This window comes from Ascaphus truei, chromosome 7 (assembly GCF_040206685.1).
Source record: "Ascaphus truei isolate aAscTru1 chromosome 7, aAscTru1.hap1, whole genome shotgun sequence".
NCBI lineage: Eukaryota > Metazoa > Chordata > Amphibia > Anura > Ascaphidae > Ascaphus > Ascaphus truei.
In genome coordinates, this window is record NC_134489.1 from 23,294,931 (window position 1) to 23,319,963 (window position 25,033).

Below are 25,033 nucleotides of genomic sequence, written 5' to 3' on the forward strand. Positions count from 1 at the left end.
CTGCCAGCCAGAGAGTTCTGTGTTTGGGATGAAATATGAGGGTGTTGGAATCTAGCGATGGGGTGTGCTCTGTTTGGTTTATGTGCTCACAACGATTTGTAATTCAATTTAATCCTGGCAACACCATTGGCCACCCAAGTGTCTATAAGAATGTCGCTGTCGCTTGTGCAATGATGAATTCCGTATAAGTACAAGTATGAGGGGGGCTGTGTGTGGGTGGGTGGGGCGTGCGGTTTGCAAGCATACTTCTGTTCTGTTTTGGTGTGTCCCGTTACATGGCTGTCTCTGTAGCTTAGTGTCTCAGTCTGCGTGCATGTTGTATGTTTGTTCTCAGAACAAACCCCCTCCCTCCCCCCAAGGAGTGCATCAAATGTGTCACCATTCACTGGCCAGGAGACTCTGCACAATGTGGGGACAGCATGAGGCGGGGGTGGCCAATGCCAATCCTCAAGGGCCACCAACAGGTCAGGTTTTCAGGATATCCCTGCTTCAGCACAGGTGTCTCAGTCAAAGACTGAGCCACTGATTCAGCCACCTGTGCTGAAGCAGGGATATCTTGAAAACCTGACCTGTTGGTAGCCCTTGAGGACTGGAGCTGGCACCCCTGGCCTGGGATGGCGTCTGGAAGCATCACTCTGTATTAAAGACATGCACATGGCTCTGCATATGGGTGCAGGTGGCATTGTGTGGTGCACTCTGCACTGCACGATGTTTCTGGACTCTTCCGCAGAGAAAAAGTTAACGAAGATGGATGGGGGTTTTAGGGAAGTATGTTCCCACTTTTCATAAATCTCAGTTTGGCCTGCGTCCCTACAGCATGTTATTCTGATTTACAATCCACCAGCCCAGGCTCTTGTGGAGCGCACGAGATCCTGCTCACTTGTTACAGTCTGGGGGTCCAGTATAGGTGCTGGGGGTCCAGTGTAGGTGCATACAACCACCAAGGGAAATCTTTCCTACAAACCACTTCAGCGGGCAGCTATGAAATGATGCAGTGCAACCCCATACAGTGCCGGCAATTGATGCAATGCATTGTGGGCCTCCTGGCATTGCATGGGTGAACTGAGGCAGACTGTCCTGGCAATTCCCATGGCTCATTCCCAGGTGATAATGGAGCTAATAAGACACTTTATACTGTAATTCAGGAGTGGCCAACTCCAGCCCTCAAGGGCCACCAACGGGTCAGGTTTTAAGGATATTCCCACTTCAGCACAGGTGGCTCAGTCAACCACTGAGCCACAGATTGAGCCTCCAGTGCTGAAGCGGGGGAATCGTTAAAACCTGACCGGTTGGTGGCTCTTGAGGACTGGAGTTGGCCACTCCTGATCTAAAGTATCTTCTCTGCTAAGCAGACAGGTATGCGCTGCTGTCTGTGTTCCAGGTACAGTATGCGCTGCTGTGCGCGTTCCAGGTATGTGTTGCTGTGCGTGTTCCAGGTATGTGTTGCTGTGCGTGTTCCAGGTATGTGTTGCTGTACGTGTTCCAGGTATGTGTTGCTGTGCGTGTTCCAGGTATGTGTTGCTGTACGTGTTCCAGGTATGCGCTACTGTGCGTGTTCCAGTTATGCGCAGCTCTGCATGTTCCAGGTACGTACTGCTTTGCATGTTCCAGTTACGCTCTACATCTCTCAGGTACATACTGCTCTGCATGTTCCCGTTATGGCTATGCACTGCTTTGCGTGTTACAGGTGCACGCTGCTTCTAATACGGGTACAAATGTCAGTAAAGGTTACACGTATGCATTGCACCGCATGTATATGAACACACATTCTGCAAAGTATTACTGGTGCGTCTGCCAGTGAAGGGGTTAATGAATGAAGGCACACAGGAGTTACACTGGCACTGGCCATACGGCAAGGAGCTTTTACATAGGTAGTCAGGCAAAAGAAAACATGAACCACAGGACAAAAGAGACAGAATTCCTGACATGTTTCTATAAACGGAAACGGCTAATGTATGAATAATGCATGTCCCGACTGGGGAGAGAAGAGATCTAATGAATGACTCTGGCCGAGCAGAGAGCCTTCCCCTTCTAATGAGGTGCCACTCAAATCTGTTTATTCAATTCCTGCACATGAATATTTACTGGGAGGAAGGAGGGAGAATTCAAGATCAAATACCCCATATCTATGGGAAAAAAAACAGTTAAAATGTAATTAACGTCTGGTCCTGTCCCAGTTACTGAGGTTAATGAAAGCATGTCAAGATTTATTTTCATCCTTCCAACGTCTTATGGACCTACCATGTGTCAGTCACTGGAAGGCAGTCTCACTCGCTGAAGGGCAGTCTCACCATCTGAAGGGCAGTCTCACTCGCTGAAGGGCAGTCTCACCATCTGAAGGGCAGTCTCACTCGCTGAAGGGCAGTCTCACTCGCTGAAGGGCAGTCTCACTCGCTGAAGGGCAGTCTCACTCGCTGAAGGGCAGTCTCACTCGCTGAAGGGCAGTCTCACTCGCTGAAGGGCAGTCTCACCATCTGAAGGGCAGTCTCACCATCTGAAGGGCAGTCTCACTCATTGGAGGGCAGTCTCACTCATTGAAGGGCAGACTCACTCGCTGAAGGGCAGACTCATTTGCTGAAGGGCAGTCTCACTCATTGGAGGGCAGTTTCACTCATTGAAGGGCAGTCTCACTCATTGAAGGGCAGTCTCGCTCATTGAAGGGCAGTCTCGCTCATTGGAGGGCAGTCTCGCTCATTGGAGGGCAGTCTCGCTCATTGGAGGGCAGTCTCGCTCATTGGAGGGCAGTCTCGCTCATTGGAGGGCAGTCTCGCTCATTGGAGGGCAGTCTCGCCCATTGGAGTGCAGTTTCTCCCATTGAAGGGAAGTCTCACTCATTGAAGGGCAGTCTGACTCATTGAAGGGCAGTCTGACTCATTGAAGGGCAGTCTGACTCATTGAAGGACGGTCTCACTCATTGAAGGACGGTCTCACTCATTGAAGGACAGTCTCACTCATTGAAGGACAGTCTCACTCATTGAAGGACAGTCTCACTCATTGGAAGTAATTTCATTTATTGGAAAGCAATTAATTGTAAAATGTTCTCACTCATTGCAGAGCCATCTCCATTTAACATCGATGGCAGTGTCACTCACTGTAAAGCAGTGTTACTGATGAGAAGGCAGTTTCACTGTAATGTTATTATTGAGTCTCACCCATTGGAAAGTCTTCCCCTTGTTTGAAGTGAGTCTCGCTCATTGAAAGATAATCTCATCCATTCCCAGTATCAGTGGTCTCAGACTTTTTTTTTTTTGTCATCAAATAGGGGGTACAGAAAGTAAAAAAGGGGGTTGGGAGTACAAAAAAGAGAGGGGAATCGAAGGGGGGAAGGTACATGTTTCATTTTACACCTATCGTATAGCCACAGTAAATATCTGATATCACATCTGTGTATCTCCTTTTCCAATTGGCTATAGTGTTCATAGTCTTGCGTCTATCCCTGATGCTCCCATCGCATTCAACCACGGGTCCCAAACTACCATGAACCTCTCCACTGAGTCGTTGGGTAATGCTGTCATTTTTTCATAGCATAAGATTGGCCAAACTCTATTGATTACCATCTGAAGGCTAAGGGCTGTTTTTTTTCCCATGAGGCTGCGATCTCGCCTCTAGTGGCCGCCAGGATATGGAGAGAAAGTTTCCGTTCTCTATTGGGTATATATCTGGGATTGGGCTGTTCCGTAAAGCCGCCCATGTGTCCGGGGTCTGTGAGATTCACAGAACCCTGTTTAGCAGGGGAAAAATCTGCTTCCATAGTTTTTTCATCCGTGGGCATGTCCACCAGGTGTGCAGGAACGTGGCATCCTGACCACACTCTCTGAAGCAGAGGGGAGATACATGCCCATATATTTTATTCAGTTTGGCCTGGGTCAGGTACCAACTGTACAGTACTTTATAATTGTTCTCCTTGATTATAGTATTCATGTTGACCGACGATGTGGCCTCCAAAATGTCCATCCACTTCTCAGGGTCCCCTGGCTCACCTAAATCAGCCTCCTACTTTCTGATATGGAACTCCTCAGTCCCTTTTCCCTCTGGGATCAGGTCCTGATATATAGTAGATATCAGGCCCTTCGCGTGTGGGTTGTTTTTGCATACCGTTCCAGGTAGGTACTGGAAACAGGAAACCCTTTATAATATTTACTCTGTATAAAGTACTTGATTTCAATAAATCGAAAGAGTTCTGCCTTCGGAATGTCTTGGGACTCTAGGAAAGTTCAATGTTTTAACCGCACCATCCCTAATCATGTCTCTAGTTCTGGTGATTCCGTTACCTATCCACCATTTAAAATTGTTACTCTTCTTTCAAGGTTTGAGCATGGGATCAGTAAAAAGGGGGATCATGGTATTGTTCGTTTGTGTTAACCATTTTTCCCTCCTATAGCATCCCAGATTTTTTTTTTTTTCTTTTCAACTTCAATTTTTATTGGTGTTTTCAAGCATACATAATATCACAACCCATTGTATAGTACACCAAATTTTTTTTTTTTCCTTCTTTATCTCCCTTACTGGAACGCGGGACATTATAGTAAACAAGACAAACATGGGGAGCTACCTAACACAGAAGACACGACACACCAGACATACATGACATAGGACCTGGGGGGGAGGGGAGCTGGGGGGGTGTGGAGGAGGACTTAGAGCGTAGTTGTGAGAGGGACGGAGTCATCCGCTGAGGCTTCCTTGGATCCGTCTTGGGTTTCTGTGGGATCTCTTTCCTATTGTTTTATCCTGAGTCCGCCATGTTTCTCCCTTATGTGTGCTCGGGACCGTCGTCCAGTGTCCACCTATTTGTCCGTCGCTATGTGTTGTCTTGTCTCGCTGCCCTTAAAGGAGAACGCATTTGTTGCTATCATTGGAAGATTGCTGTGACACTTACCCCTGGGATGTCTGTCTGTAGCATCCCAGATTTTAAGGGAAAGGCAGGTGGTGGGGATTCTTAATTTCTTGTGGATCCACTTTACGACCTCTAAAGTTAGTGGATTAATGAAATAGTTTTCGATATCAACCCATCGTACCGTATAGGGTGGGGTATGCCATGGGACCACTTGGGCTATTTGTGCTGCCCTAAAATATTCTAGGAAACTTGGTACTGCCAGTCCCCCCTCTGCCCTATGCAGAAGAACACCCCTCCTCATTCTTGGTTTCATCTTGCTCCATATACGTTTCATAGCTTGTTTTTGCAGGTCCTCAAGTTCCTGCTGTTTAGCCATAACTGGGAGGGCTCTAAACAGGTAGAAGGTTTTTGGAAGGAAGGTCACTGTAATTGAATACATTTTTCCTCCCCATGAAATTGAGTAACTTCGACCATGTTTTTAGGTCCTCTTTCAAGGATTTGAACATGTGTGGATAGTTAGCCTGGTATAGTAAGTTATAGTTCCTAGTTATTTTAACTCCCAGGGAAGTAATTGCTTCTTTTTGCCATTTTTAGTTAAAGTTAATGCACGTTAGTGTAATGACTTCTGGAGGGAGGTTAGCGTCGAGGGCTTGCGATTTTGTTATTGTTGAACCCCGAAACTGACTCAACATTTTCAAGGGTGTTTGACAAATTGGGTAGTGTGTTGAATGGTTTTGCTAATGTGGATATCACATCGTCTTCTAATACGCAAATTTAATCTTCATATTTTCCTATTTTTAGCCCCAAAATGTTTGCGTCTCCCTGTATCCTGCTGGCTAGGGATTCTAGTGAGAGGGCAGACGTCTTACTTTATTGAAGAGAGAACTATTTAGTTTTGCTTTTGAATAGAAGCCCAGCGCATTCTTGCTATTAGAATTAATGCTAAATAGAAAGTCTGCTTTTACATGCGAGTCTCGAAGTCGTCTTATAAATACAATTCCTCTTTGCACCACACCCATATCCTTCAGAACAGATTTATTCTTCAGGATTTAATCCTTTAAAATCCTTTCTAAATCCTTCTGGCCATTCATTGTATGGTTTTGCCAATACTTGCAAGGCTTTATATTTCAAAACCTTTCTTTGAGATCAGCACGTTGCATAAAAATCTTTAAATCTCCTTGTGCCAGACAGTTGGGAGGGGGACATGCAAGAACCCTTTTACATTCCAAAACAGACTCAGTCGGGGACATCTGGATTTAATGCCCTTTATGGGGTGATACTGGATTTGTAGGTGGAGGGGGGCTATCAGGCAGCTTCTGTGCATCAAGATGAATAGACTTGTTGACACTAATGAACAGGTCTGGATAGCCTTCTTGGGGACCAGCCGGAAACTCCTAGGTTCCTGTGTTTTTCATACTTAGGGATAAATCAGAATTATAGTGCGAGTGTAACGTGCAAAGGGCCAATGGACCCCCAACCCTCAGGGTTATTTAACAGTGTTCCCGCGTTGCTCTGGTGAACCTTCTAATACATGTCACCTCTGCACATTTCTTGTTGCTCTAAAGAAAACTAGACAGCCTCGTTCCCCGTCATCCTAGCCCTAATATGCTGGTGGAATGTATGTTCCATACGCCTTTGGCACAGCCGAAATGTGCAAAGCTTTACAGAACGGAAGTTGGGCAGAGTCGCATTCATAATTGTGTAAAATGTGTTCAACCCCATTCACTGCTTGGGGGCACTTTGTAAAAGTCCTGCCTCCCTAACAACAACAGATGCTCTAACAGCCTGCTATTGGTATAGTGGACGAGTGATCTGGTGATCATGACAATGAATCTCCGGTTATCTGCCTGTCCCTGGAACCATGGAGATTGCAATCTTTTGTAAGAAGTGCCTCTCAACTTTTATGGACATTGCCTGCAATTTCAACTCTTATCGTTTCAACGTCTTTGGAGTGGTCAGTCTTTTGCTGATTGTCTTGAGGAAGGTCAGTGTGAGGGCCAAATAGTTGATATTGAATAAATAAAATGTACTTTGGATAAGTCCAGTGAAGTTCCCATTTGTACATCGTCATCCTGATATTTCTATAACCATTTTCCAAAGCCCCCGTGGCAGATAAACAAGTCCCCAGAGTGCAGTCTGCTAATGCTTTTTGAACATTGTAAATTGCCGGCACCATATTTAAAAAAAAAAATGGCCAATGGAAAGAGTGAGAATGGAGGTTGTGTTCAAGAATCCAATATGACCATGGATGCTTTGAGGATGATACTAAAGCGGCATTGGTGTTGTTGGTAATAGGTAATATTGGTAATAGGATGTACATAACCAATTCCACTATCTTTTGGCAACTGTAGAGCTTATTATTGTGGCTTGTGAACCACCATACTAGGCCTGAACACCAAAACACTACCATAACTAGTCAGTGCACTGTTTCTTATCCTTTCCTGACAATAATCATATCATTTGATCCCGGTTTGTGAAGGTTTGCGCATATTTAATTAAAAATATTCAGACCTTGGTCAAATGTTTGTGTGAATGTTTACGGCCTCGTTCCCAGTGACCGCGATGGCGTGCGCGGCGCGAATAAGAGACGGCCCTCTATGGAGCCGGCCCCAGTCAGTCCGTCCGTGTGCGCGCCTGCTCAAAGCGCGATGGCGCGACCACAATGCCAAAGACGAGAACTATGTTTTTTTTTGGTGCGGCGGTCGAGCGATGGCTCCGTCACGGTGGCAGTTCAGCCAATGAGGGCGAACCAGCCGCGTGACGTCATGGCCACGCCCCCGCCACGCTCCATCCCGTTGCAAGCATTCAGAAGTCCACTGATCACTTGAGAAACAGGTGGACGCACCGCTATGCGCTCCAACGTGCGCGTGCACTGACTGGGGCCATATGTGTTTATAGTAAGGGCTACGGTGCCGCGAGCGCATGACGTCAGCTGTCGCCGTCCCTATAGTGTTTCCTGCACTCTGGTGCAGAAGACAGGAGAGGGCGATTGGGGGCGTGGATGAGGCGTGGCAGTGAGTAGTTCGCCCTCATTGGTTGAACCGCTCACGTGCCGCTGACGTCCCTCGCTGATCGCTGATGAAGTAAAATCCTTTGACTTCCAGTGATCGCGACCGCGTGACGTCAGCCGTCGTGGTCACGCCCACTTTGGTCACCCACGACGGACTTCACGTACTTGCTACAGTGCTGCGCAACGTCGCTGTAGCCAGTACTATAAACGCAGCTTTAAGCAGCAATAAATACTACATTCCCCCTAACTTTGTGCTGCAGTCTGTGAAATGCTGCCGCTGATATATTACATGAATGTGCTGCAACACATTATTCTTACAGCTTCCAGAGTAATACAGGCTGCTGTTTGGAACACAGCAACAGATCTGTTTGTGATACTTTGTTGCCAAAAAGCAGATCTCAAAAAGGTGTGTGTGAGAGGCTGTTTCAAAAGAGGAAATGGATTTGACTTTCTAAATGGTTGCTATAGCAACCAAAGGATGATCATTAAAAATCATTAAAAATTGCATTAGGAGTTATAAAAAATGTAGACCGTATTAACTAATACTACAGAACTGATTTATTGAGAGGTAAACCATATAGAATACAGGCTGCTTTAAAACAAAGTTGCAAAAGCTTTCTTGCCTTATTTATTTAAGTAACCTTTAGCAGCTTTTTTCAACCCATAAATTCCTGCAAATGTTTGTATGAATCTTAAAACTCTAGCTGTGAGAGTAACACATGGCACCCCCCCCCCCCCCAAGTCCCCCCCTAATATTCACAGGTGACGAATGACCAAATCCTGCCAATTTTTCTCATTCTCATCTGTGCGATTGTGTCGCACATCTCTATTAAAAACATGAAACCGTCGAATGAAGAGGAACTTGCCGCCAATGTATGCATCATACTGGGTAATCTAAAAACACAGATATATCTGGGGCGTTGCAGCATTTAAATAGAAGCAAAACAATCCCTTGACAAGCATAAGATGGCGGGGTAAGAGGCCGCTTAAGCAGAATATTTGAGTTATGGGGAGCATGGATTTGCACCTTTGTATACAATAGATCTGCAGGATGTCAGGTTATTTCTGTCCCCCAGACATCCACAGGACAGACAGGGGTATTTGCAGCACATAGCACTGTAGGAGTGAAGCCCCTCCTCTGCAGAGCTGCAGGAGGGCAGGAAGGGAGGCTGCTACAGGTGCCAGTTTAATGAACAGCGAAGTAAAAAATGAAGTTGTGGGGGGGGGGGGGGGGGGAGGAAATCCCCCAGACGTGGCATGAAGTCCCATTAATCCAGGAGGATGTTTTCCTTTCAGTTAACCATAGGAGGGAGGGGGCATTATCCGAGCATTGGATTTTGCAGGGAGCTGCACCTGGGGTTGAAGCGTACGTTTTTTTTTTCCGACTTCTCTTAAGTGGGATCACTGAAACGCTGCACAGAAGGGGTTATCTGGGTGAGCGCTTTCACACTATTGCGTTTTCAGTATAACTTGCCAAGTGGAACCAGTGCTTTAATCCTCTCCGTACAAGAGGAGTCAGAAACATGGAAAGTCACCGCAAATAAAGGCCTGCGTGGCCCACCCAAGCTGCCGCTTTCACTCCCCACCACGAAGCCGCAGACTCCTTAATCGCCTGTGTTTTTTCTCTCTCTCTGAAGGTTTATCCTGTTTCTTTGATGTATATTTTCCCAACCACCTCTGCCTGGCGGCTGTTCCATGCGCCTTCTCAGTAACAAGAACTTCTACACCCATCTCCCCCCCAAATGACCGTCCCTTCCGGCTTCAGATCACGACCTCTTGTTCTAGCACTTCAGTTTGGCTGGTTTCTAACCTCAGAGAGCGGTGTTATGCAGGGCAGTTTCATCTGGCGCAGAAGGGGTGAAGGGAGCTGCAATTGGTGATGGAGCTTTGCATGCAACCCAAGCAGAAACTGGTTACACGTCTCATGATCTTCCCATGGTTTATTTACCCCGGAGCAGGTTTCTAATCCCAAGAAAAGAAAGGCAGACCTCCAAACCAGACAGGGGATAAATCTCCGTGCAAGACGGGGATGTAAGAAAGCCAACCACCATAAATCAAGACGCCATTAGGATGGGTGGGAGGTGGCGCAAAGGGTCTGTATCAAGAGCCTCTCACTTCCTGCATGCAATCAGCCGTATGGAATCCTCCAGGGAACACCGTGATTATAAAATACTTCTGTCTTCATCCTCTTGTTATTCCCCCAACATTCAGTGTATTGAGTGAGGCTCCGTCTCCTCCTCTCTCTTTCCATAATGGACAGGACGTCTGCACACGGTTCTGTTGGCGCTTTCCATTACCTGGAGAAACCAATGCTGCCTTAACCCGAACTTGAGTGTATCTGTGGATCGCAGGGTTCTGGAATACAATCCCTGAATTACACTGTGGCAGCCGTGTTGGTCCAAGTGGTAAATTGTGTGAAATATAAGTTAGTAGTTCAATAGAAAGTGATACCTTGATTATTATAACAGAATTTGTCGAGATGTCTGGGTTTATATTCTCTCCCAGGTAATGCAGACAGAGGTGCGTGTTTACAAATCCTTGTCAATAAAGAGGCTCTTATAACTGACCTGCTCACATATTTTCGCATATCCCTCCTCACCTTTACCACCATCTGATAGTTTACTTCTGTAATATGACAATATCAACTTACACAACGCTGAATCTGACCCTAAAGAGCTGAAAAACGATATATATTTTTGGTACCTGGGGCAGATAGATAGATAGATAGATGGAGAGAGATACAGTGATTTCACTGAGGTCACAATTCCTTGGGATTTAAAAATGGTTCACCCATTCCCAGTCCGTGCCTTTACTAATAGGCCACTCCTGCACTGTATTATGATGAACTGAACGCTTAAATTTTTTTATTTTGTCTGTCCACGTGTAGAAGCTGGGACCTGCATCAAGAGAAAGCCTATGTAGGGATTTGGATGGTAACTGTGACTTCTTATGCTAATTGACATGCGCATAATCCTTAGTCTGCAGTGTTCCAAGGTGTTTGCTGTTCAGGTGGCTGATACCGAATCTGTGCAGAATATACATACGTTTTGGGGACTTTGCACTAGGCTGTAAATACTTCAGGTTAGGGATTATTTTATACCAGCAGTGTTTGTGTCTAGTTGGTTTATTGGCTATGCACTTCTTTAACCCAGGCTGTGCTGAAAAGCTGCGTAATGCATAACCTCATTGGGCTCCAAACGGTGACACTGTGTGCTCATTTGCATGTCATTTCCCAGAATCCCTAGCGGCAGTGGAAACATTGTTTGCTAGGGGATAATGGTGAAATGCAGGTTTGCAGACTTGTCTGAGACATGTGAATGTGCTCACAAGTGGTATTTTTATTCACTGTCTAACTATGTAAATACAATCTCTAAGTTATATACATATAAAGCATAAAAAGGCTACAGGAATGAAAAATAAACAGCAGTGGATCCTTTTGTCAGGTAGACATGGAGTACAAGGCACTTGAAACAGCTGATTGATAAGAGATCTGTGGGAGAGGAATGTCAGGGCTGGCTCAGTATGGAGGTGTTGATAGGAGAGAAGATAAATAATGAAGCTCCCTTTGTCCTTTTAGCTTTCACTTCCCTGAAAAGCAGATGGGCTGCAGCAGATCATCGGGCCATGTTATGTCAGGCCCTGCCATTAATAAAGAGGCTCCAGTGGAATAGAAAAAATAAAATAAAAAAAAGATATTGCATCCACTCTGATCCCTGCAGCCTCCACACTCCAGTTGGGTCAGGTCCCACCATTAATAAAGGTTCCCTGCCATGGATGCTTCAGCAGTCACAACAAGGTGATCCATCATGGAAGACCCTTTCACCTCCTGATGACTAGATTGTAACAAGTCTGCTGGTATGAGCTCAGCTGAGTGAGATCCTGCAGCCCACCCATGAGTGCCAGTGCCTCAGTTCTCAGATGCTTCTACCCAATCAGTCATAGCATTGCCCGATGAGATGCTATAGGTCACTCACTCATCTCATTGCCGGAGTAGTGAGCTGAGGCTCATCTAACCCAAAACGAGTGAGGTGCTACAATACCAGAACAACTCAGTCCTCTGAAGAGCTTACAATCACATTTTACGAACACATTCTCATGATCTTTAATCTCCTGGTTTGTAGACGAGTCTTAGTCAATAAAACAGCTGCAGAATTCAGAGAGTTGAGACATGCTTCTGAGGGACTCAACAGAGATCAATTATAGGAGAGTCTAAGTGAATGGATACTCTCCCAGTGGACTCCTTCTATACCAGTGTTTCACAACTCCAGTCCTCTTCGACTGAGCCACTAATTGAGCCACCTGTGCTGAAGCAAGTATATAACTCGAAAACTTGACCTGTTGGGTATACTTGAGGACTGGAGTTAGGAAACGCTGCTCCGTACTCATTGCCTATTTTGCTATAAATCTGTAGCTGTCAGGGTAATTTCAGTCATATACTTGAAAGCGGAGATACGATTACCTTGAAAGCCTAAAGACCCTCAAGGTGATACTGCTGACTGGTAACTAAACTCCTGAAACCAGAGAGCAGAGAAAACGGCCAATTTGTTCTTTCAGGAAGAAGAAGAAAAAAAAGATCATAATATATCTTGTGGGTCTCTTAAACATGCACTTCAAAGTACTAAGTGTTACAATGTAATTGCATGAAATATTCAGTGTTTTAATCCTTCTTCTATTTATCTTTCACTTTGAATTTGCATTAAATACTGTTCACCAGTTTCCTAAATGCAAACTCAGCAGAGCAACCACCGTATTTGATTTTTTTTTTAAAGCCGATTTGAGTTTAAAATGACACAATAACCCTTTGTTTTGTTTTCTGCGTAAGAAAACGTTGTTTTCTGAAAATAAGCAGCGTTTTGCCATAAGACACTTTTCAGCATCTGAAGACACCTTGCTGCCTATTCACTTGAATTAGGCTGTATTATGGCAAATCACTGTTTAGTAAATATGGGCCATTATATGCTCGCAAAGCTCATTCTACCTTCTAGCTTTTGTCATCCACCTTATATTTGTTGGTGCGGGTTATCATATCATGGAATCATTACATTGTGCATAGCTGGGCTGAAAGGAGCTGCCAAGATATGCACAGTTTCATCTAAACCATGGAAACTCATCTGTATTTCTCTATGCACGAAATAGAAAACCCAAGAACAAGTGTAAAACTTCACAATGATTTAATAAGACTAATTAAAGGTGCAAGCTCAGCAGCAAAGCTGCAACACCTGCAATTCTTGCTTCATTAAACACTCGGGGAAGAAGTAGATGAAATCTTGCCAGATTTAGTTTGGAAAAGCACCTGGAGATGCCACGTTTCGGACAACAAAGGGCTCGGTGGGAGACATGGAAAGATCTCATCTACTTCTTCTCGAAGTGTTTATTAAAGCAAGAATTGCGAAATGCAGGTATTGCAGCTTCTCTTCGGCAGGGATTACGGTCCCTTCGCGGGCGCGTGAGACCGAGAGCGCCACCGCACTCACTCCTGCAGCCCAAGTGGTTTGTGAACTTGGCTGCAGGAGATCGTAGACGCTTGGCGGATGCGTCACGAAGCTGGCTGAACCAGCTCACGTGCGCTGATGTCACGCGGCAGCTGCCTGAAACTACAAAATGCGTTGTATTTTCAAAACTTGGCCTCTCTGCCTGTAGGCGCCTCTCTGCCTGTAGGCGCGCAGGCACGGGGTAAGAAAATACAGCAAGAGTGCTTGCCGCATGCACGCAGCGACGCCGGCACCATAATACAGCATTGTTTTCTGTAGCATCTCCCCACATCATAAATCATTCAGTAGCATTGATATAACACATATTTAGAGGTCATTACATAAAATAATTTTTCTTTGCAGTGTGGAATAATGGGGCATGTACCTACTGTACTGATCCTGGTAACATTCCTGCAAACTGCGATACCCTTTAATGAACCAACAAGAGAGTCCTTCATGTGATAATGTGCACAGAGCTTTAGAAACCACACATCTCATTACTACAGAAAAGCTCTAGTCATTTAGGTTCAATTTGTTTTAATTAAAATTATATTTTATATATATATATATATATATATATATATATATATATATATATATCTGCCTCAATTTACATATTGCCTACTGCTGCCCATACCCTCATAGCCATTATCTTGTTGTTTTTTTATAACCTTGTTTGCATTATTCATATCAGTCTATCATATTGCTGTTGGTTTCAGCTGTTATAGGTACTGCAAGCCAATATAATTAGTAGGATACCATCTCAGCACTTCCGTGAGAACAAATTTCTGATTTCATCCCCCCACCTTACTTTTGGTTGTCATCTTGGTCTTTTAATCTCTCTTGGAATCCAGTCGAGTACCATCTTTGTCCAGCTATGGTCATTTCTTCTTGCGATATGTCCGGTCCAGTGGCATTTACATATTCTAAATTGAATATATATATATATATATTTATTTATATTATAATAAGTTCAATAAAGAAATCTTCTTTGTTTTTTTTCGGGAACCCCCTGGTAGAACTTTCTATGAAACTGCATGTTCCATAAAACACACACTGAAAACCGATAATCTACATTACACCGTATATTAAAGGTTGGGCTCATCTCGGTTTTTGCAAATACCCTTTTTTTTTTATATCGTGCTTAACATGTGTGCAGTGACTTGCAGCAGAAACATTTTAAAATACAGGGAATTACATGTACAATGCAGATATAAAGAAAAAACGAAATTCCTACCCCAGACAGCTTACAATCTAATGGTATGATGGGAAAAGCACAGTAACAACTGCAAAACATACAGTATCAGAGCATTCAGCAATTCAGTGCACTGAACAGGGAAGTGTTTAGTGAGTGTGAGATGTACAGTGTGTATTGGGATTTTCATGCTACTGCGATGGCTCCACACAGGAAGGTGTAGAGCAGTGTTTTTCAATAGCGGTTCAGCAGGCATCACTAAAGGGTTCCCTGCAATTTTCAGGTCATTTGAAAATTGTACCAAATAGAGAAGAATTTACAATGCATTTGATCTCAGACGCGCTATTAGAGAGGGTTGGGGTTCCTCACAATGCATCTGATCTCAGACGCGCTGTTAGAGAGGGTTGGGGGTCCTTACAATGCACCTGATCTCAGACACGCTATTAGAGAGGGTTGGGGTTTCCCAACAATGCATCTTATCTCATACGCGCTATTAGAGAGGGTTGGGGTTCCTTACAATGCATCTGATCTCAGACGCGCTATTAGAGAGGGTCGAGGTTCGTTACAATGCATCTGATCTCAGACGCGCTGTTAGAGAGGGTTGGGGTTCCTTATAATGCATCTGATCTCAGACGCGCTATTAGAGAGGGTTGGGGTTCCTTACAATACATCTGATCTCAGATGCGCTATAAGAGAGGGTTGGGGTTCCTTACAATGCATCTGATCTCAGACACGCTATTAGAGAGGGTTGGGGTTCCTTACAATGCATCTGATCTCAGATGCGCTATTAGAGAGGGTTGGGATTCATTACAATGTATCTGATCTTAGACGCGCTATTAGAGAGGGTTGGGGTTCCTTACAATGCATCTGATCTCAGACGCGCTATTAGAGAGGGTTGGGGTTCCTTACAATGCATCTGATCTCAGACGCGCTATAAGAGAGGGTTGGGGTTCCTTACAATGCATCTGATCTCAGACGCGCTATTAGAGAGGGTTGGGGTTCTGCAGAATTTCATAATATAAATTCCTTAACCAAAAAAAGCTTGAACACTACTAGTGTAGAGATACAATTTATGAAGGGCAGAGAAGTGTAGTGCAGTTATATTATTATACAATGTTTCCCCCTGGACAGGATCTGGGATGTGTTCCCTGGGTCTGCACCTTAACACATGTGTGTCTTTTTCTCAGACACGCCGCAGGCAAATTTCCTGATTTCCCTGATGAAGAGGACGGCGGATCCACTGTTATCTTTGCTCAGAAGACTCCGGAGCAGGTACCGAACCTCATGTTGGAGTCAGAAATGTACATGTGACAAGAGACGCCACCTGTGTCACACAGTGTCTAGGAATGGGACATTTTTAAATAAAAAGTAGCCATGCTCAGACCCCCTTCCCACCCCCAGGACTCTTCAATCACGGGTCACAACATTGCTGTATGTTGCGCCCCTATAAGCAGCGCTGTGGGGGGAAGTCATTTTTAAAGCTTCCGTGGAGGAGAACTGACCTCTTTCTCCCTCTACTTTATCCCAGCTGCCGCTTTGTATCTTTGCACAATAAAAGCCGCTGCCCTTCTGCGATTTTATTCCTGTCACTGGATCTCCAACTGAATGGAATCGGATCCTAATTCCCCGCCCCAGTGCAGCTCCCCCCATGCACATTACTGCCCAGCTCCTACCATGACTTTGTACTCGCGCTCCCCCCTCTGATCCCTGGAGTGATAATAAGTATTGAATGTTTGCACATGACACGGGATCTCAGAGCACAGGAGAGAGGTGCCTTTTACATCCACGGTCCTGTCTGCTCCTGGTGAGTCTGCTGCCTTGTAAAGGGTCCACACTGAAATCCCAGCTCACTTCTAACCATCCGATTATATTTAGGACACAGATTCTTTGCAGGTTGGGGGGATATGTTTATTGCTTCAATGTGAAATATGTATGCAGATGTTATTATAGGTGAGCTTTCCAAAACAATGAAAACACTACTGAGTTCCCAAATACTTATCTATACCAACATAATTATAATAATTATTATTATCTCTGACTATATCCTGCTGTCATTGTGTCTTCCACCTTGCGCAGGAGAATAATGGTAACATAGTGAATCACTGCGCCCAGCATTTTACAGACTAACTGTGATTCTCTCCCCACAACCTCGTACAAAATAGCCACAATCTACTATTATATATATATTTAAAGATGTTACTTGACTGTATTCTAAGAGAGATTAAAAAACCAAGATGACAACCAAAAGTAAAATGGGAGCATTAAATCAGGAAAGATGATATAGATAAGATCCGGGACTGTCTGAGCCTGTCCCTGATAATCTGGAGCCAAGATGTCACCCTACATTAGATATAAACGTAGGACTGTCTGAGCCTGTCCGTGATAAGCTGGAGTCGGAAAGGTCACCCAACATTAGGTATACAACCAGGAGAGTCTCAAGCTTCAGTAGGCACCTGTCCATTAAATTACAGATCTTACAATCTTACATTCACTCAAACCCAATTGCCACGCTGTTTATCAAACTCATCTTAGAGTTGGGGATATTGTTGTGGTATTGTGATACCCAACTTCACACACCCTTTATGAATACACAGTTGTACTCGGCTTGTAACCCATTCAGTGAGATCACTCGACCAATCCCAACCTTGAGATTCCTGTCATAATTGGTGGACGGGCCTCCACGTGTCCCAGTGGTTAGCTTCCTCCTCTCAGCCTGTCACCTCTTTTAGACTCTTTTCTCTGGTGACCAAACTTTCCCTCCATCTCTCCAGGTAGTTGCAGAACTTGCTGCCAGAGAAGAAGCGAAGGAGAAGAAAAAGAAGGAGAAAGGGAAGAAGGAGAAAGGGAAGAAGGGGAAGAAAGAGAAGCCCAAAGGGAAGAAGGGAAAAGGAAAGGAAGAGGTGAATAGAAGGGACAGGGAGGAGTGTTCCCCTGAAGTGACATGAGCTCTGCGGATAAGTGCAAGGGATAGTCTGATTTTACACAGTGCACCATGTTTCTGCTCCCTGTTTTGTCAAACCAGATCACCCAGTTTCTCACTTATTACTCTCAAACGTTTACACCACCTTAGACCTGGTCCTTGCCCCAAGAAGCTTATAGTCTATAACAGGGGTGGCCAGCTCCAGTCCTCAAGGGCCACCAATAGACCAGGTACTAGGGATATCCCTGCTTCAGCACAGGAGGCTCAATCAGTGGCTTAGTCACTGCTGAAGAAGGGATATCCTTAAAACCTGACCTGTTGGTCGACCTTGAGGACAGGAGTTGGCCACCCCTGGTCTAGAAGGATGGTTGACACAATGAATAGTGTGTGTGTGTGTGTGAGTTTATTGACAAGGGTTTGGCTATCAACATCAGCCCTTCGGATATGCGTTTCTAGGATGAAAGTAAAAGAAAGAAGTCCAGAGATTTTTGGATAGGTCTCTTGCTGAAAGCTGGGGCGCAGCACCAAAAATCAGACAAGTGGGTCTTAACTACACGTTGTTTAGGGTTGCGGGGAATGTTGATATATCCCTTATCAAAGTTAGCTTAGTGAAAGCCGAAGCCCCTCAAAGGTCTTCTTTGGAAGGCGAGAGATCGAGCTCGTAGCTGAAGGGGAAGCAGACAGAATGTGTGTCTCTATCTCTGCTGCTGAATGACACAAGTTAGCTACTGAGAGAACGCTGGCTCATGGGAGGCGAGAGGAAACGCAGCCAGAGCGCCAGGAGGAGCGGGTGGGCTCTGCAGGTCAGCGAGGAAAGATGCGGTTACCACTTGATGCTAATCTCTGGAAATATGCATTTAATCAGCATGTAACTGTAGTCCCCACATGAACCGCCCCTCTACCCCGGCCCCAGAAATAACAGACCTGCGGCTCCACGCGGCCCCCTCAAAGGGCGAGGATTAATAAAGAATTCTTATTAGGGGTTTGTTGCCGCTCACTTTCTCCCACTCGTGCAAGTGATTTTCCAAACAATGGTAGTGAAATGTAAGGGGCGTGTGTTCTGTTTAACCCCTCGGCTCCTGGGCTGCTCCAATTCCGGGTGGAACGTCACAATCATTAGCCTACTGACCCATTAAAAAAAATGTACTGCTGAAGAAGCACAAAGTAGGGTCCTAATTGACAACGAGAACATTCAGACCTCCGAACTTGCTCGTACTTTACAAAGCAGCACAACTTCCCCCATATAATTAACATGCTACAACGTGAAGTTATACTGAGTGGGTCTTATTTTGATGAGACCCAAAACCCATAGGATGTCTGCTAAAAGTCTGACTGCTGGCCCCCTTTGCCCTGTCACCCAAAGCAAGCACACATAGGGAGCCCTGCTGGGACCTTCCTGTCATTACTGTGGTTTGTGTGCTCTTGTTATTTATCCGTTTATTTAAAGGAACAGGCAAAAGTGACCCTCCCGACCCCTCCACCAAGCAGGGTGTTCCCAGCACTATGTTTTTACATGGCGACTCAGGAAGGCGTGTCTGGCCTCTTCACAATTGCCCTGTGTGTTCTGTGATATGAAGTCGGATACATGGTAGCACTGGGCTGAAGGTCAGTCAGGGTGTAGTTAGGGCGGGGCACATTACCGCTATCATCTTTCATCACAGGAGAAAGAAGAGGGCTGGATAATGAACCCCAGCAAGTTCCTGCCCGACATAACGTCGGGAAACCAGACGTACCAAGGTGAGTACAGAAAAGCCCGAGGTGTCAGGGTGGAGACAGTGCTGAGATAACAGGGGGTTGGTGATTTTGGGGTGCACTTGTTCCAGAAGCTCTTTTTCTGGGGAATAGATGGAGGGTACAGCAGAGAGAGGGAAGCATCAGTTTATACCCCCAGGAGGTCCCCGGCCCCACACCCTCAACCCTGTCCCTGTAAGGATTTGGTAATAGACTCAGGACCTGCCAGGTATTATTACCCTGCTTTCCAGATTCCTGTCAGCCGGCACACCACAGACACTGCAAAACCACCTTCTCTACCACTACTCCAAGCTCATTCACTTGGAAGTCTATTAAACTGTGCCTTCTAAAGCAAGCCTGTGTAATGATCTGAGCGTGTGTTCTAATGATGGTTTAATCGGAGCTGTGACCTTCACGGGCAGCACAGCCCAGGAAGATGCAGATACCAGGCCTGACATTTGATGGATGCCATACATCTATACTCTCTCAACCTTGTCAGTCTCTCTTCATCAATGTCTTCTTCTCTCCTATCTCTCCCCCCTTACCCCCCTCTCACTCTCTTACCTCTCTCCTTCGTCCCTTTCTCTCTCTTCCACTCTTTCTTGCCATCTTCTCGCTGTCCCACACCTTTTTTTTATTGCCCATGCTACTACCTTCACTCTCTTCTCACCCTTCCCACTCCTGTCTCTTTCTCTTACTTCCTCTCTCCCGCACTCTCTTCTCTCCCTCACCCTCTCCTCTGTCTCTCCCTCACTTTCTTATCACCCTTCCCACTCCTGTCTTTCTCTTACTTCCTCTCTCTCTCACTCTCTTCTCTCCCTCACCCTCTCCTCTCTCTTCCTTAAACTCCTGTCTCTCCCTCACTCTTCTCTCTCTCACCCTCTCCTCTCTCTCCCTCACTTTCTTATCACCCTTCCCACTCCTGTCTCTTTCTCTTACTTCCTCTCTCCCGCACTCTCTTCTCTCCCTCACCCTCTCCTCTCTCTTCCTTCCTACCCTCTGTCTCTCCCTCACTTTCTTGTCACTCCCTCGCCCTCTCCTTCCTCCCCCCTCCCCCACCCCCCCCCCAGATGTCTGGCAGCACCGGAATGAGTCTGGAAACTTTCATCAGAGACATGATGCTGAACTCATCAAAGAGGAGAAGAGGAAGGATGTGGGGGCGGAAGTCAGAGTACAGGTGTGTGTCTCATGGGACTATACATGTAAAGGTGTGTGTATGTGTCACAGAACTGTCCCTGCACAAGTGTGTGTGTGTCACAGGATTGTACCTGTACAGTTATGTATGTGTCAGATGGGACGGGCTGTACTAGAACAGGTGTGCCTGTCACATGCAGTTGTACCTGTACAGGTGTGTACTGTATGTGTCACATTGGACTGTACCTGTACAGGTGTGTATCAGTCACAGGACTGTACCTGTATAGGTGTGTGTCATATTGGACTGTACCTGTATATGTGTGTTTGTGTCACATACATTAGTACCTTGGTGTGTGTGTGTGTGTGTGTGTCACATGGCACTGGGCCTGTACACATAGGACTACGGCCCATATTTACTTGGCGCTGTTAAGTGTTTTTATGGAATAGCACTGCTTGGGGCTACTCCATAGGGCTATATCTGTACAGGTGAGTGTGCGTCACATGGGGGATATCCCTACAGGTGTGTAGCACGTCATGCGTGGGATACATGTACAGGTATACTTCATGTGTGTCATTCGTTAATAGATCAGTTGGGGGTCAGTGAGACCCATAGATAAAAAACAGTGCCCCCCACCCTGAGCTCTGCTCCTTTCTGCAGGTGGACGAATTGATGAGACAGGAGCTGCAGAATCTCAAGCTGGCGGTGGACAGGGAGAAGAACAAGAAGAAGAAAGGGGGGAAGGTGAGTGAGACCCTTTTTGGGAATCCTTTAAAATGTTGTTCTGCAAATTCTTGTGAAACATTTATCAAAGAGTCATGACATATCAAAGTGTCTCTCTCTGCCACATGTAAATAGCAGGAACCCGTGTGTTACAGCAGTGGAACTGGAGTGAGCTCTCGATATTGACTTGGGAAGATTACAATATAGAAAAGCCATGCTAATCTCTATAAGAATCTGCCCAGACTTCTTTTCCTCCTTGAGAGGAAAATACATTTAGTTGCACATACAGTTTTTATGTGGGGTTTTTTTTTGGGGAAACTGATTATAAGCAGAAGATAGCACGAACAAAACATTTTAAAACAAATCTCTGATTTCAGAAAAAAAAGAAAGGGAAAAAGAGCGGGAAGCGGAAAAAGAAGGAGAAAGATCTCACCCCAGACAGGTGAGGGCAGCACTCTTACACTATAGGACAGACCTGTCCCCCAGACAGGTGAGGGGCGCACTCTTACACTATAAGACAGACCTGTCCCCAGACAGGTGAGGGCAGCACTCTTACACTATAAGACAGACCTGTCCCCAGACAGGTGAGGGCAGCACTCTTACACTATAGGACAGACCTGACCCCAGACAGGTGAGGGCAGCACTCTTACACTGTAAGACAGACCTGTCCCCAGACAGGTGAGGGCAGCACTCTTACACTATAGGACAGACCTGACCCCAGACAGGTGAGGGGCGCACTCTTACACTATAAGACAGACCTGTCCCCAGACAGGTGAGGGCAGCACTCTTACACTATAAGACAGACCTGTCCCCAGACAGGTGAGGGCAGCACTCTTACACTATAGGACAGACCTGACCCCAGACAGGTGAGGGGCAGCACTCTTACAATATAAGACAGACCTGACCCCAGACAGGTGAGGGGCAGCACTCTTACACTGTAAGACAGACCTGTCCCCAGACAGGTGAGGGCAGCACTCTTACACTATAAGACAGACCTGATCCCAGACAGGTGAGGGCAGCACTCTTACACTATAAGACAGACCTGATCCCAGACAGGTGAGGGCAGCACTCTTACACTATAAGACAGACCTGACCCCAGACAGGTGAGGGGCGCACTCTTACACTATAAGACAGACCTGACCCCAGACAGGTGAGGGGCGCACTCTTACACTATAAGACAGACCTGATCCCAGACAGGTGAGGGCAGCACTCTTACACTATAAGACAGACCTGACCCCAGACAGGTGAGGGCAGCACTCTTACACTATAAGACAGACCTGACCCCAGACAGGTGAGGGGCGCACTCTTACACTATAAGACAGACCTGACCCCAGACAGGTGAGGGGCAGCACTCTTACACTATAAGACAGACCTGATCCCAGACAGGTGAGGGGCAGCACTCTTACACTATAAGACAGACCTGACCCCAGACAGGTGAGGGGCAGCACTCTTACACTATAAGACAGATCTGACCCCAGACAGGTGAGGGGCAGCACTCTTACACTATAGGACAGACCTGACCCCAGACAGGTGAGGGCAGCACTCTTACACTATAAGACAGACCTGATCCCAGACAGGTGAGGGCAGCACTCTTACACTATAAGACAGACCTGACCTCAGACAGGTGAGGGCAGCACTCTTACACTATAAGACAGACCTGACCCCAGACAGGTGAGGGCAGCACTCTTACACTATAAGACAGACCTGATCCCAGACAGGTGAGGGGCGCACTCTTACACTATAGGACAGACCTGTCCCCAGACAGGTGAGGGCAGCACTCTTACACTATAAGACAGACTTGACCTCAGACAGGTGAGGGCAGCACTCTTACACTATAAGACAGACCTGACATCAGACAGGTGAGGGCAGCACTCTTACACTATAAGACAGACCTGATCCCAGACAGGTGAGGGGCGCACTCTTACACTATAGGACAGACCTGTCCCCAGACAGGTGAGGGCAGCACTCTTACACTATAAGACAGACCTGACCCCAGACAGGTGAGGGCAGCACTCTTACACTATAAGACAGACCTGACCCCAGACAGGTGAGGGCAGCACTCTTACACTATAGGACAGACCTGACCCCAGACAGGTGAGGGCAGCACTCTTACACTATAGAACAGACCTGACCACAGACAGGTGAGGGGCAGCACTCTTACACTATAGGACAGACCTGACCCCAGACAGGTGAGGAGCAGCACTCTTACACTATAAGACAGACCTGACCACAGACAGGTGAGGGGCGCACTCTTACACTATAAGACAGACCTGACCCCAGACAGGTGAGGAGCAGCACTCTTACACTATAAGACAGACCTGACCCCAGACAGGTGAGGGCAGCACTCTTACACTATAGGACAGACCTGTCCCCAGACAGGTGAGGGCAGCACTCTTACACTATAAGACAGACCTGACCCCAGACAGGTGAGGGGCGCACTCTTACACTATAAGACAGACCTGACCCCAGACTGGTGAGGGCAGCATTCTTACACTATAAGACAGACCTGTCCCTAGACAAATGAGGGCAGCACTCTTACACTATAAGACAGACCTGTTCCCAGACAGGTGAGGGCAGCACTCTTACACTATAGGACAGACCTGACCCCAGACAGGTGAGGGGCAGCACTCTTACACTATAAGACAGACCTGACCCCAGACAGGTGAGGGCAGCACTCTTACACTATAGGACAGACCTGTCCCCAGACAGGTGAGGGGCCACTCTTACACTATAAGACAGACCTGTCCCCAGACAGGTGAGGGGCGCACTCTTACACTATAAGACAGACCTGTCCCCAGACAGGTGAGGGCAGCACTCTTACACTATAAGACAGACCTGACCCCAGACAGGTGAGGGCAGCACTCTTACACTATAGGACAGACCTGTCCCCCAGACAGGTGAGGGGCGCACTCTTACACTATAAGACAGACCTGTCCCCAGACAGGTGAGGGCAGCACTCTTACACTATAAGACAGACCTGTCCCCAGACAGGTGAGGGCAGCACTCTTACACTATAGGACAGACCTGACCCCAGACAGGTGAGGGGCGCACTCTTACACTATAAGACAGACCTGTCCCCAGACAGGTGAGGGCAGCACTCTTACACTATAAGACAGACCTGTCCCCAGACAGGTGAGGGCAGCACTCTTACACTATAGGACAGACCTGACCCCAGACAGGTGAGGGGCAGCACTCTTACAATATAAGACAGACCTGACCCCAGACAGGTGAGGGGCAGCACTCTTACAATATAAGACAGACCTGACCCCAGACAGGTGAGGGCAGCACTCTTACACTATAGGACAGACCTGACCCCAGACAGGTGAGGGCAGCACTCTTACACTATAAGACAGACCTGTCCCCAGACAGGTGAGGGCAGCACTCTTACACTATAAGACAGACCTGACCCCAGACAGGTGAGGGGCGCACTCTTACACTATAAGACAGACCTGACCCCAGACAGGTGAGGGGCAGCACTCTTACACTATAGGACAGACCTGTCCCCAGACAGGTGAGGGCAGCACTCTTACACTATAAGACAGACCTGATCCCAGACAGGTGAGGGGCAGCACTCTTACACTATAGGACAGACCTGTCCCCAGACAGGTGAGGGCAGCACTCTTACACTATAAGACAGACCTGACCCCAGACAGGTGAGGGGCAGCACTCTTACACTATAAGACAGACCTGACCCCAGACAGGTGAGGGCAGCACTCTTACACTATAAGACATACCTGACCCCAGACAGGTGAGGGCAGCACTCTTACACTATAAGACAGACCTGACCCCAGCCGGTGAGGGCAGCACTCTTACACTATAAGACAGACCTGACCCCAGACAGGTGAGGGGCAGCACTCTTACACTATAGGACAGACCTGATCCCAGACAGGTGAGGGCAGCACTCTTACACTATAGGACAGACCTGACCCCAGACAGGTGAGGGGCGCACTCTTACACTATAAGACAGACCTGACCCCACACAGGTGAGGAGCAGCACTCTTACACTATAAGACAGAC

At 46.6% G+C, this 25,033-nt stretch overlaps 1 protein-coding gene across 1 annotated transcript in view; it reads left to right on the forward strand.

Moving 5' to 3' along the window:
- Positions 1-25,033, forward strand: part of DRC11 (dynein regulatory complex subunit 11) — a 78,362-nt gene that overhangs the window by 39,243 nt on the left and 14,086 nt on the right. The window contains exons 7-12 of the mRNA XM_075607347.1: positions 15,698-15,782; positions 17,282-17,410; positions 19,092-19,167; positions 20,232-20,338; positions 20,954-21,037; positions 21,394-21,458. Of these exons, the coding sequence (XP_075463462.1) occupies positions 15,698-15,782; positions 17,282-17,410; positions 19,092-19,167; positions 20,232-20,338; positions 20,954-21,037; positions 21,394-21,458 (546 nt within the window). The remainder of the gene's footprint in view (positions 1-15,697; positions 15,783-17,281; positions 17,411-19,091; positions 19,168-20,231; positions 20,339-20,953; positions 21,038-21,393; positions 21,459-25,033) is intronic.